General features: G+C 48.1%; 1 protein-coding gene across 2 annotated transcripts in view; it reads left to right on the top strand.

Moving 5' to 3' along the window:
* Positions 1–9,192, top strand: part of LOC112262189 (RING finger protein 150) — a 49,956-nt gene extending 40,764 nt beyond the window's left edge. Inside the window, exons 4-6 of one of the 2 annotated variants that reach the window (XM_042328039.1) lie at positions 824–920; positions 2,019–2,256; positions 4,620–9,192. In XM_042328039.1, the coding sequence (XP_042183973.1) occupies positions 824–920; positions 2,019–2,256; positions 4,620–4,735 (451 nt within the window). In that variant the 3' untranslated portion in view covers positions 4,736–9,192. Of the gene's footprint in view, positions 1–823; positions 921–2,018; positions 2,313–2,540; positions 3,228–4,619 lie in introns of those variants that run through there. The other variant, XM_042328040.1, reaches the window with a different exon arrangement.
* The last annotated feature ends 4,676 nt before the right edge of the window (positions 9,193–13,868 follow it).

The following is a 13,868-nucleotide window of genomic DNA, read 5'->3' as shown; positions in this document are numbered from 1 at the left end:
GAACCCGTTACGGACCCGTTATGAACGCGTTACCGGCCCGTTATGAACGCATTATGAACCCGTTATGAACGCGTTACCGGCCCGTTATGAACCCGTTATGAACCCGTTATGAACCTGTTACGAACCCGTTATGAACCCATTATGAACGCGTTACCGGCCCGTTATGAACGCGTTACCGGCCTGTTATGGACGCGTTACCGCCCGTTATGAACCCGTTATGAACCCGTTAGGAACCCGTTATGAACGCGTTTCCGCCCGTTATGAACCCGTTATGAACCCGTTACCGGCCCGTTATGAACCCGTTATGAACCCGTTACCGACCCATTATGAACGCGTTTACCCACCCGTTATGAACGCGTTACCGGACCGTTATGGACGCATTACCGCCCGTTGTGAACCCGTTATGAACGCGTTATGAACCCGTTATGAACGCGTTACCGACCCGTTATGAACCCGTTATGAACACGTTCCCGGCCCGTTATGACCGCGTTTCCGCCCGTTATGAACCCGTTATGAACCCGTTATGAACGTGTTTCCGGCCCGTTATGAGCCCGTTACCGGCCCGTTATGAACGCGCGTTACCGGCCCGTTATGAACCTGTTATGAACCCGTTATGAACGCGTTACCGGCCCGTTATGAACGCGTTACCGGCCCATTATGAACGCGTTACCGGCCCGTTATGAACGCGTTATGAACCCGTTATGAACCCGTTATGAACGTGTTACCAACCCGTTGGATCACAGGACCTGTCCCATGTTATAGACCTGTTATAACCTGTCATAGACCTTTTTATAAACATGCTATAACCTCTGTCTCCTCTCAGACATCTGTTCCATAGGAACTGTGTGGACCCCTGGCTGCTGGATCACAGGACCTGTCCCATGTGTAAGATAGACATCCTCAAAGCCCTGGGCATCGCTGTGAGTCATTTCAGAATCAGTCACTCATTCAAATGAATCAAATGCTGCTTTTTTTTCTTCTGTTGGTCACCATCAGATTTGAATTGACTCAAATGAATCTAAACTTGACTCCCTCGCTGGACTCAAATGAATCTAAACTTGACTCCCTCGCTGGACTCAAATTAATCTAAACTTGACTCCCTCTCACCAACACCATTGAATATGTTTGAACTGAACCCACATATACTGAACTGTTTCTCTCTACTCTTTCAATGCTCTCTCTTCCTCTCCTCACTATCTCTCTCATCCCCTCCCCGTCTCTCTCATCCCCTCCCCGTCTCTCTCATCCCCTCGTCTCTCATCCCCGCCCCTCTCTCTCATCCCCTCCCCGTCTCTCTCATCCCCGTCCTCATCCCCTCGTCTCTCATCCCCGCCCCGTCTCTCTCATCCCCTCCCCTCCTCATCCCCGTCTCTCTCATCCCCATCTCTCTCATCCCCTCCCCGTGTCTCTCTCATCCCCGTCTCACTCATCCCCGTCTCTCTCATCCCCGTCTCTCTCATCCCCGTCTCTCTCATCCCCGTCTCTCTCATCCCCGTCTCTCTCATCCCCGTCTCTCTCATCCCCGTCTCTCTCATCCCCTCCCCGTCTCTCATCCCCTCCCCGTCTCTCATCCCCTCCCCGTCTCTCTCATCCCCTCCCCGTCTCTCATCCCCTCCCCGTCTCTCATCCCCTCCCCGTCTCTCTCATCCCCTCCCCGTCTCTCATCCCCTCCCCGTCTCTCATCCCCTCCCCGTCTCTCTCATCCCCTCCCCGTCTCCCTCTCTCATCCCCTCCCCGTCTCTCATCCCCTCCCCGTCTCTCATCCCCGTCTCCCTCTCTCATCCCGTCTCTCATCCCCTCCCCGTCTCCCTCTCTCATCCCCTCCCCCGTCTCCCTCTCTCATCCCCCTCGTCTCTCATCCCCTCCCCGTCTCCCTCTCTCATCCCTCCCCGTCTCCCTCTCTCATCCCCCTCTCTCTCTCATCCCCTCCCTGTCTCCCTCTCATCCCCTCTCCTCTCTCATCCCCCTCGTCTCTCTCTCTCTCTCTCTCTCTCTTCTCTCTTCTCTCTCCTCTCCAGTTAAATGCAGACTGTCTGGATGACCTGCCCTTGGACTATGAGATGGTGGGTGGGGTGGGGGTGGAGGGTCTGGTCCTGGAGGCTGTGGTGTCGGCAGGATCCAGTGACGGGACCCTCAGTGAGGGGGGGTCGGTGGTTCTAGACCCGGGGATGCGGAGGGTGGGGTTACCCCAAGACTACCACGAACCAGACCCTCTGAGGGACAGTCCCATTACTGTTACTACTGATACCCACACAGGTGAGACTACTGATACCCACACACACAGGTGAGACTACTGATACCCACACACACAGGTGAGACTACTGATACCCACACACACAGGTGAGACTACTGATACCCACACACACAGGTGAGACTACTGATACCCACACACACAGGTGAGACTACTGATACCCACACACACAGGTGAGACTACTGATACCCACACACACACAGGTGAGACTACTGACACCCACACACACACAGGTGAGACTGCTGATACCCACACACGCAGGTGAGACTGCTGATACCCACACACGCAGGTGAGACTACTGATACCCACACACGCAGGTGAGACTACTGATACCCACACACGCAGGTGAGACCACTGATACCCACACACGCAGGTGAGACTACTGATACCCACACACGCAGGTGAGACTACTGATACCCACACACGCAGGTGAGACTACTGATACCCACACACGCAGGTGAGACTACTGATACCCACACACGCAGGTGAGACTACTGATACCCACACACGCAGGTGAGACTACTGATACCCACACACGCAGGTGAGACTACTGATACCCACACACGCAGGTGAGACTACTGATACCCACACACGCAGGTGAGACTACTGATACCCACACACGCAGGTGAGACTACTGATACCCACACACGCAGGTGAGACTGCTGATACCCACACACGCAGGTGAGACTGCTGATACCCACACACGCAGGTGAGACTACTGATACCCACACACGCAGGTGAGACTACTGATACCCACACACGCAGGTGAGACTACTGATACCCACACACGCAGGTGAGACTACTGATACCCACACACGCAGGTGAGACTACTGATACCCACACACGCAGGTGAGACTGCTGATACCCACACACGCAGGTGAGACTGCTGATACCCACACACGCAGGTGAGACTACTGATACCCACACACGCAGGTGAGACTACTGATACCCACACACGCAGGTGAGACTACTGATACCCACACACACAGGTGAGACTACTGATACCCACACACACAGCTGAGAGAACGCAGGGTGGGGTGCAGCACTCATAGTGCCACCTGGTGGCAACTTTATGAATTGCCCCTCTCCCTCGCACCCCCACTCCCTCGCACCCCCACTCCCTCGACAATCCCCCTCTCCCTCGCATCCCCCTCTCCCTCGCATCCTCTCCTCGCATCCCCCACGCAGGTCTCCCTCGCATCCCCCACTCTCCCTCGCATCCCCCCTCTCCCTCGCAACCCCCCTCTCCCTCGCATCCCCCACTCTCCCTCGCATCCCCCCACAGCTCCCTCGCAACCCCCTCTCCTTTGCAACAACCCCTCTCCCTTGCATCCCCCCTCTCCCTCGCAACCCCCCGCATCCCCTCGCACCCCCCTCCCCTCGCACCCCCTCCCTCGCATCCCCCTCTCCCTCGCATCCCCCTCTCCCTCGCATCCCCCCTCTCCCTCGCATCCCCCTCTCTCGCATCCCCCCGCATCCCCTCGCATCCCCCTCTCCCTCGCACTCTCCCTCGCATCCCCCCCCTCTCGTCTCTCATCCTCCTCTCCCTCGCACCCCCTCTCCCTCGCAACCCCCTCCCTCGCAACCCCCTCTCCCTCGCAACCCCCTCTCTCCTCGCAACACCCCCCTCTCCCCCTCTCCCTCTCCCCTCTCCCTCGCAACACCCCCTCTCCCTCGCAACACCCCTCCCTCTCCCCCCTCCCCCCCCTCTCCTCGCCCCCCTCTCCCTCGCATCCCCCCTCTCCCTCGCATCCCCCCTCTCCCTCGCATCCCCCCCCTCCCTCGCATCCCCCTCTCATCCCCCTCTCCCTCGCATCCCCCTCTCCCTCGCATCCCCCTCCCTCGCATCCCCCCTCTCCCTCGCATCCCCCCCTCCCTCGCATCCCCCTCTCCCTCGCATCCCCCCTCTCCCTCGCAACCCCCCTCTCCCTCGCATCCCCCTCTCCCTCGCATCCCCCCCTCCCTCCCCTCGCACCTCCCCCTCTCTCTCGCATCCCCCCTCCCTCTCTCATCCCCCTCTCTCGCATCCCCCTCTCCATCCCCCACTCTCCCTCGCACTCCCCTCGCATCCCTCTCTCCCACTCTCCCTCGCATCCCCGCACTCTCCCTCGCATCCCCCCCCTCCCTCGCATCCCCCTCTCGTCTCTCAACCTCCTCTCCCTCGCATCCCCCTCTCCCCTCTCCTCGCATCCTCCCTCCTCTCCCCGCACCCCCTCTCCTCACCGCCCTCTCATCTCTCATCCTCCTCTCCCCGCACCCCCCCCTCTCCCTCACACCCCTCTCATCTCTCATCCTCCTCTCCCTCACACCCCCCTCGCATCCCCCTCTCCCTCGCATCCCCCCTCTTGTCTCTCATCCTCCTCTCTAGGTGAACTCCTGCCTGTGACGAGCAGTGCGTCCCTGGTGTTCGCTGTAGAAACAGAGCTGTCGGACGAAGACCTTTCACTGGAACAACCAGCCCCTGCTGGGGACATTAAGTCCTGAGACCCGGGCCACACCAGGACCAGAACAAGGTCTTACCGGGGTGAGTCTGGGTTACCTTGGTTCTGTATTGTCTTCACTATACTTGGGACAAATCTAACTTGGGACAGAGGACAGAGACATACCTGTAGGCTGGATAAACCTGCCTGGAATGGGCCTACCTGGATAAACCTACCTGGAATGGGCCTACCTGGATAAACCTACCTGGAATGGGCCTACCTGGAATGGGCCTACCTGGATAAACCTACCTGGAATGAGACTACCTGGATAAACCTACCTGGAATGGGCCTACCTGGATAAACCTACCTGGAATGGGCCTACCTGGAATGGGCCTACCTGGAATGGACCTGGAATGGGCCTACCTGGATAAACCTACCTGGAATGGGCCTACCTGGAATGGGCCTACCTGGATAAACCTACCTGGAATGGGCCTACCTGGATAAACCTACCTGGAATGGGCCTACCTGGAATAAAAACCTACCTGGATAAACCTACCTGGAATGGGCCTACCTGGAATGGGCCTACCTGGATAAACCTACCTGGAATGGGCCTACCTGGATAAACCTACCTGGAATGGGCCTACCTGGATAAACCTACCTGGATTGGGCCGACCTGGATAACCTACCTGGATAAATATGCCTGGAATGGACCTACCTGGAATGGGCCTACCTGGATAAACCTACCTGGAAGGGGCATACCTGGATAAACCTTCCTGGAATGGGCCTACCTGGATAAACCTACCTGGAATGGGCCTACCTGGATAAACCTACCTGGAAGGGGCCTACCTGGATAAATCTACCTGGAAAAACCTACCTGGATACACCTACCTAGAATGGGCCTACCTGGATAAACCTACCTGGAATGGGCCTACCTGGATAAACCTACCTGGAATGGGCCTACCTGGATAAACCTACCTGGATAAACGTACCTGGAATGGGCCTACCTGGAATGGGCCTACCTGGATAAACCTACCTGGAAGGGGCCTACCTGGATAAACCTGCCTGGAATGGGCCTACCTGGAATGGGCCTACCTGGATAAATCTACCTGGAATGGGCCTACCTGGATAAACCTACCTGGAAGGGGCCTACCTGGATAAACCTACCTGGAAAAACCTACCTGGATAAACCTACCTGGAATGGGCCTACCTGGATAAACCTACCTGGATAAATCTGCCTGGAATGGGCCTACCTGGATAAACGTACCTGGAATGGGCCTACCTGGATAAACCTGCCTGAAATGGGCCTACCTGGATAAACCTACCTGGAATGGGCCTACCTAGATAAACCTACCTGGATAAATCTGCCTGGAATGGGCCTACCTGGATAAATCTGCCTGGAATGGACCTACCTAGAATGGACCTACCTGGAATGGGCCTACCTGGATAAACCTACCTGGATAAACGTACCTGGAATGGGCCTGCCTGGATAAACCTACCTGGATAAACGTACCTGGAATGGGCCTGCCTGGATAAACCTACCTGAATAAACCTACCTGGATAAACCTACCTGTGAGTGATTCCAGATGAAACCAGGACAAAAAAAGAACCACATTTGTGGGATTTTCTGGAAATTGTATCCAATGGTCCTTTTTGGAGGAAGGATTATTGACATATTTTACATTTTTTACATTTTGTATCTAAAGCATAATAAAAAAATAAAGTATTTATCAAATGTGGCATATTTCTGACATTTTGACCTTACCCAGTCCTCCTGGGAGACTCCATAGTGTTCAATCTGTAGGTGCTCCAAAGCAACAATGGGTGTGTTTTGTAATATGAGTCGTATCTACCCGGATAAACCCCATATGGGATGGGACACCATGTATAGTGTACGCTAGAGATTCAACTCTGTGTCCTTGCCTACGTAGAGAATAGACTCACCTGGTTATGGAGCGATCAGACTGTTTAGTTCCTGTTACCTGGTTCTGTGTGTCAATGGAGAGGTTCCTGTCACCTGGAGCCCTGGAAATGTTTCACAATAAGAGTTCTGATCTCACACACACACACTGAGCAGTATGGAATCAACAGAACCTTTTTGTTAATCTATAAACCACATTTCTAAAACTACTATTTTGAAACAGAACTTCCAAGAACTGGAGCATATATGACGGGGACATTTTATTTTGAAAAAGCCTCAAAGACCTCTGAGAGATGTAGTCAGTGAACTGCGCACTGTCTTCCCTTTACTATACTTAGGTTTTTCTGTCTGGGCTGACACGGTCTCTACTACTGGTAACCATGGATAAGGTCACACCACTACATAGTGCAGTATTGTTGTAGTAAATGCTATTTTTAAAGTAGAACGTCAGTATTCTCTCCTTCAGTCTACCTGTGTATATTCTATGGTTATATATCTGGAAGAAGTACGTTATTTTATCCTCCATCTGTCCATCCGTCCGTCTGTCTATACCTGTACAATGATCTCACAGTAAAGCGTTGTTTTATTTCACTACCTTTTTCTGACTTAACTGGCCAATCAGAGTTGGTTGTGTTATTTATGGTGTTGCCCAATAACTCCCCTTTTTTGACAATCAGATGTTACAGCAATGCTCTGGAATGTTCTAGAGTCCTTCTCAAAACCTCCTCTGGAACATTCTAGAATCCTTCTCAGAACCTCTGGAACGTTCTAGAATCCTTCTCAGAACCTCTTCTGGAACGTTCTAGAATCCTTCTCAGAACCTCTTCTGGAACGTTCTAGAATCCTTCTCAGAACCTCTTCTGGAACGTTATTTGTTGGGTGTTTTGAGTGGGAGGGACTGGCTACAAAATAACATGTCTGTGTAATCTCAACGGATGTCATCTCAATGGCACCCTATTCCCTATACAGTAACACTACTTTTGACCAGAGCCGTATGCTCACTGAGTGTGTGATGGGAAAGAGAAATCGAGTATTATTAGTATATTAGTATAGTATTATAACAACTATTTTGATAAAAACATAAATGTTTTATTTTTGTACCGACACAGAGAGAGAGTCACCGTATTACTGACCTGAAACAAACAGCTCGACGATGACTCAATACAATATATTCTGGATCGAGGTGACAAACGATCTTTGTGTGTGTGTGTGTGTGTGTGTGTAGATAAATAGCCAAGCGTGAGTTGAACTAGGCACTTGTTCACTCCCCTCAGGATTCTGAAAGTATTGGTCTGAACTGGTTGGAAGTAGTTTCCAATGAGAGGAGGGAAAAAATATCTGATACGGTCCAGTGTTTGACAACAGCAGGAAGTCGATTTCTATATTTATTATGCCTCAAGTGAACCGAGTCACCGGGAACCTCCCGCTGCCCTACAGAGGCTGTGTGTAGAATGGCAACCGGTTCTGTTAAGAGCACACATATAGCTTTAGGGTGAATGACAGAGAGATCCCCCACCTCCCCTGAGGAACAACCATATTGAGGTTATGTACAGAGAGAGATCCCCCACCTCCCCTGAGGAACAACCATATTGAGGTTATGTACAGAGAGTGATCCCCCACCTCCCCTGAGGAACAACCATATTGAGGTTATGTACAGAGAGAGATCCCCCACCTCCCTGAGGAACAACCATATTGAGGTTATGTACAGAGAGAGATCCCCCACCTCCCCTGAGGAACAACCATATTGAGGTTATGTACAGAGAGAGATCCCCCACCTCCCCTGAGGAACAACCATATTGAGGTTATGTACAGAGAGAGATCCCCCACCTCCCCAGTGGCCCATTCAGATGCTGTACCCCGTACCTCCTCTCTGTGCCCCTGGCAGTGGCCCATTCGGATGCTGTGTCGTCACACACTAGGGGCTGGGCGATTTAAAAAATATATATATTTTTTTTTAAAAAATTTTTTTTTTTATATCAAGCTCAATTTCAATTGTATGTTGTTTTTTGTGTGATATTCCAAATGCCTGTATTGACAGAAACAATATTCTGTTTTTGGGGGGGGTTGTTTTTTTTGCCTGAGAGGTTTGTCATCTTGTCTCGTCTTCTTCGCTCCTTCTGCTGTGTGCATCTTCGCTCATTTTAGCCAGGTACTATTCTACATGCTGTTTGTCTTTTTTATTTTATGTTAAAAAAAATTTAAATGTTTAAAATGAGCAATAACCATAAAACTCTATTCTATAAGGAGTTGGCAACTCGTTCTCACTACTTTTTAAAGCATAAAGCTCTATTCTATAAGGAGTTGGCAACTCGTTCTCACTACTTTTTAAAGCATAAAGCTCTATTCTGTAAGGAGTTGGCAACTCGTTCTCACTACTTTTTAAAGCATAAAGCTCTATTCTATAAGGAGTTGGCAACTCGTTCTCACTACTTTTTAAAGCATAAAGCTCTATTCTATAAGGAGTTGGCAACTCGTTCTCACTACTTTTTAAAGCATAAAGCTCTATTCTATAAGGAGTTGGCAACTCGTTCTCACTACTTTTTAAAGCATAAAGCTCTATTCTGTAAGGAGTTGGCAACTCGTTCTCACTACTTTTTAAAGCATTAAAGCTCTATTCTGTAAGGAGTTGGCAACTCGTTCTCACTACTTTTTAAAGCATAAAGCTCTATTCTGTAAGGAGTTGGCAACTCGTTCTCACTACTTTTTAAAGCATAAAACTCTATTCTGTAAGGAGTTGGCAACTCGTTCTCACTACTTTTTAAAGCATAAAGCTCTATTCTGTAAGGAGTTGGCAACTCGTTCTCACTACTTTTTAAAGCATAAAGCTCTATTCTATAAGGAGTTGGCAACTCGTTCTCACTACTTTTTAAAGCATAAAGCTCTATTCTGTAAGGAGTTGGCAACTCGTTCTCACTACTTTTTAAAGCATAAAGCTCTATTCTGTAAGGAGTTGGCAACTCGTTCTCACTACTTTTTAAAGCATAAAGCTCTATTCTATAAGGAGTTGGCAACTCGTTCTCACTACTTTTTAAAGCATAAAGCTCTATTCTATAAGGAGTTGGCAACTCGTTCTCACTACTTTTTAAAGCATAAAACTCTATTCTGTAAGGAGTTGGCAACTCATTCTCACTACTTTTTAAAGCATAAAGCTCTATTCTGTAAGGAGTTGGCAACTCGTTCTCACTACTTTTTAAAGCATAAAACTCTATTCTATAAGGAGTTGGCAACTCGTTCTCACTACTTTTTAAAGCATAAAGCTCTATTCTATAAGGAGTTGGCAACTCGTTCTCACTACTTTTTAAAGCATAAAACTCTATTCTGTAAGGAGTTGGCAACTCATTCTCACTACTTTTTAAAGCATAAAGCTCTATTCTGTAAGGAGTTGGCAACTCGTTCTCACTACTTTTTAAAGCATAAAACTCTATTCTATAAGGAGTTGGCAACTCGTTCTCACTCTGAGAAACACCTGATTTCGTACGTGACAGTTCTGTTCAAACAGTCCAGCGTGTTTCATAACAATTCAGTTTTACCTTGTGAACTAGCAACTTGTTTTTTTAAAGTTGGATAAACTTGACAATTCTAGGCTTGTGTTTGAGAGATTTTGTTGCCGACACCTGTTTATTTAATATTCTATCACGCCTGCTTCCAGAAGTTGGTCATTATTCGTTGAATGTGCGTTTTATGCATGGTACTGGTCACATTTCTAATAAAAAGGACATTTTCATAGACTTTACAAGCTAGATCATTGATTATTGCAACAACAAAAAAATCAGGTTTAAACTATTTTGATAAAATTGTACAGTTATTAGTGGGTTTTATGGTTGTGGAAGGGTTTATATTTAACCCAGAATTTATTAGACTATTGCTGACTGTTTTGTATTTTACCTTTTTAAAATGACAGTGTATTTAAAGAAAACATTTTTTTTTTTAAATGTTTAGGTATGATTTTTAGGCAGTATTACCACAGCCAGGTCACCCGTGTCAGAAGTCATTGTTCGACGTCCGTCCATGTGAGGATGTCGGGGAAACAATGTGGGAACCGACCACTAGGGGGCAACAGTGAGCGCTGTTACCTTCAGGTAGGTAACAGCAGTCTCTGATTCCAAAGGTTGCATCTTTTCAATCCAGCAATGTTTGTTTCAAAAAGAAAAAGAAATGTTTTGAGTCTATCCCAAACCTTGGCCCTAACTCTGATTGGTTAAGGTTAGGCCCTAACTCTGATTGGTTAAGGTTAGGCCCTAACTCTGATTGGTTAAAGGTTAGGCCCTAAGTCTGATTGGTTAAAGGTTAGGCCCTAACTCTGATTGGTTAAGGTTAGGCCCTAACTCTGATTGGTTAAGGTTAGGCCCTAACTCTGATTGGTTAAGGTTAGGCCCTAACTCTGATTGGTTAAGGTTAGGCCCTAACTCTGATTGGTTAAGGTTAGGCCCTAACTCTGATTGGTTAAGGTTAGGCCCTAACTCTGATTGGTTAAGGTTAGGCCCTAACTCTGATTGGTAAAGGTTAGGCCCTAACTCTGATTGGTTAAGGTTAGGCCCTAACTCTGATTGGTTAAGGTTAGGCCCTAACTCTGATTGGTTAAGGTTAGGCCCTAACTCTGATTGGTTAAGGTTAGGCCCTAACTCTGATTGGTTAAGGTTAGGCCCTAACTCTGATTGGTTAAGGTTAGGCCCTAACTCTGATTGGTTAAAGGTTAGGCCCTAAGTCTGATTGGTTAAAGGTTAGGCCCTAAGTCTGATTGGTTAAAGGTTAGGCCCTAACTCTGATTGGTTAAAGGTTAGGCCCTAAGTCTGATTGGTTAAAGGTTAGGCCCTAACTCTGATTGGTTAAGGTTAGGCCCTAACTCTGATTGGTTAAGGTTAGGCCCTAACTCTGATTGGTTAAGGTTAGGCCCTAACTCTGATTGGTTAAGGTTAGGCCCTAACTCTGATTGGTTAAGGTTAGGCCCTAACTCTGATTGGTTAAAGGTTAGGCCCTAACTCTGATTGGTTAAAGGTTAGGCCCTAACTCTGATTGGTTAAAGGTTAGGCCCTAACTCTGATTGGTTAAAGGTTAGGCCCTAACTCTGATTGGTTAAAGGTTAGGCCCTAACTCTGATTCGACGAGACGAGAGAGAGACAGCCAATTACGGCCCGTCTCCGTGCAAACACAACCCCCCCCCTGTCAAATGAGCCTGCTTCATAGACATGTCTTTCTAAAAAGCTCAGCTTCGTAAGCTCCGCCCCCTGCTATTCAAATGACTTCACTCCCAAAGGATTTGACTGTGAGATCAGACCCGGGCACCTGTCAGGCAGAGCGTCAACAACAATCCTCACACAGACTCACTACTGCGTGGATTTGGAATCGTACACCAGGGCCAGTAGTCATAAAGCCTAGGAGTGCTGACCTAGGATCAGTTTATGCTTTAGCCAACCTAGCCACTAACTGAATACATGTTGGCTGATCCTAGATCAGCACTCCTACTCTGAGAGGACTGGACAATATAGTTTTGACCTTTTATTTAATTTGGCAAGTCCGTTAATAACAAATTCTTATTGACAATGACAGACGACACTGGGCCAAACCCGGACGACACTGGGCCAATTGTGTGCCCAGCGTCTATGGGACTTCCAACCACGACCGGTTGTGATTCAGCCTTGATTCGAACCAGGCTCTGTAGTGAAACCTCTAGTACTGAGATGCAGTGACTTAGACCATTGTGCCACCCGGGAGCCCTGAGGGGGGACCTGATGAGAGAGATTATAGGAGCCCCGATGAGAGAGATTATAGGAGCCCCGAGGGGGGGGCCTGATGAGAGAGATTATAGGAGCCCCGAGGGGGGACCTGATGAGAGAGATTATAGGAGCCCCGAGGGGGGGTCCTGAAGAGAGATTATAGGAGCCCCGAGGGGGGGACCTGATGAGAGAGATTATAGGAGCTCCGATGAGAGAGATTATAGGAGCCCCGAGGGGGGGGCCTGATGAGAGAGATTATAGGAGCCCCGAGGGGGGATTATAGTTCCCTCTTTCCTCAACTACTCCCGTTAGGATTCTGGGTTGGAAGTCATTTTCAATGAGAGGAGTGGGTTCGTTTCCACCGCGTATTTCTTGCCCTGAATCCATTACTTTCAAATCGATGAGGGATAGGGAACAAGTGCACACTTCCAAGGGGGGGGCGGGTAGAAGTTTAGAGGATTGGGTATCCATCCCTAGAGTCGTCCACATAAAGGGAGTGGATCGTCAAGTCTCTCTGCAATCCGACCAGCCGAGCGTTAGTTACGACCCCCTCCTCTTCCATGGTGCTTGTAACCATGATAACGGCACGGTTGGTGTTTTGGGGGTATCCAGAACATACAGAATTAGTAGTATGGGTGTTCACACACAGGGTAAGTGTATGTAAAATACACAACAGTATTTTTGATTGTCTGTAAAAATGTTGCACGTGTTCCAATAAATTGTATGGCATGTTTTTCTTTTTCACGTCTCTCTTTTAATGAATAAAACCCTTAGAGACATTACAGATGAACAGATTATCATGAATAAACCCTTAGAGACATTACAGATTATCATGAATAAACCCTTAGAGACATTACAGATTATCATGAATAAACCCTTAGAGACATTACAGATTATCATGAATAAACCCTTAGAGACATTACAGATTATCATGAATAAACCCTTAGAGACATTACAGATTATCATGAATAAACCCTTAGAGACATTACAGATTAACATGAATAAACCCTTAGAGACATTACAGATTATCATGAATAAACCCTTAGAGACATTACAGATTAACATGAATAAACCCTTAGAGACATTACAGATTATCATGAATAAACCCTTAGAGACATTACAGATTAACATGAATAAACCCTTAGAGACATTACAGATTATCATGAATAAACCCTTAGAGACATTACAGATTAACATGAATAAACCCTTAGGGAGACATTACATGACAGAATAACATGGAAGGACAGTACAAACTATATGAGCCTGGTGTCTATTTATAACAGCACACTGGTTTCCAAAACAGATTCAGTCCACATTCAGGACTATGTTTATCAGAAACTAGTCCACATTCAGGACTATGTTTATCCGAAACTAGTCCACATTCAGGACTATGTTTATCAGAAACTAGTCCTCATTCAGGACTATGTTTATCAGAAACTAGTCCACATTCAGGACTATGTTTATCAGAAACTAGTCCACATTCAGGACTATGTTTATCCGAAACTAGTCCACATTCAGGACTATGTTTATCAGAAACTAGTCCTCATTCAGGACTATGTTTATCA

Source organism: Oncorhynchus tshawytscha, linkage group LG10, assembly GCF_018296145.1.
Source record: "Oncorhynchus tshawytscha isolate Ot180627B linkage group LG10, Otsh_v2.0, whole genome shotgun sequence".
In the NCBI taxonomy this organism is placed as follows: Eukaryota; Metazoa; Chordata; class Actinopteri; order Salmoniformes; family Salmonidae; genus Oncorhynchus; species Oncorhynchus tshawytscha.
Note: the sequence above shows the minus strand (reverse complement) of the source record. Positions and strands in the feature narration are given on the sequence as shown.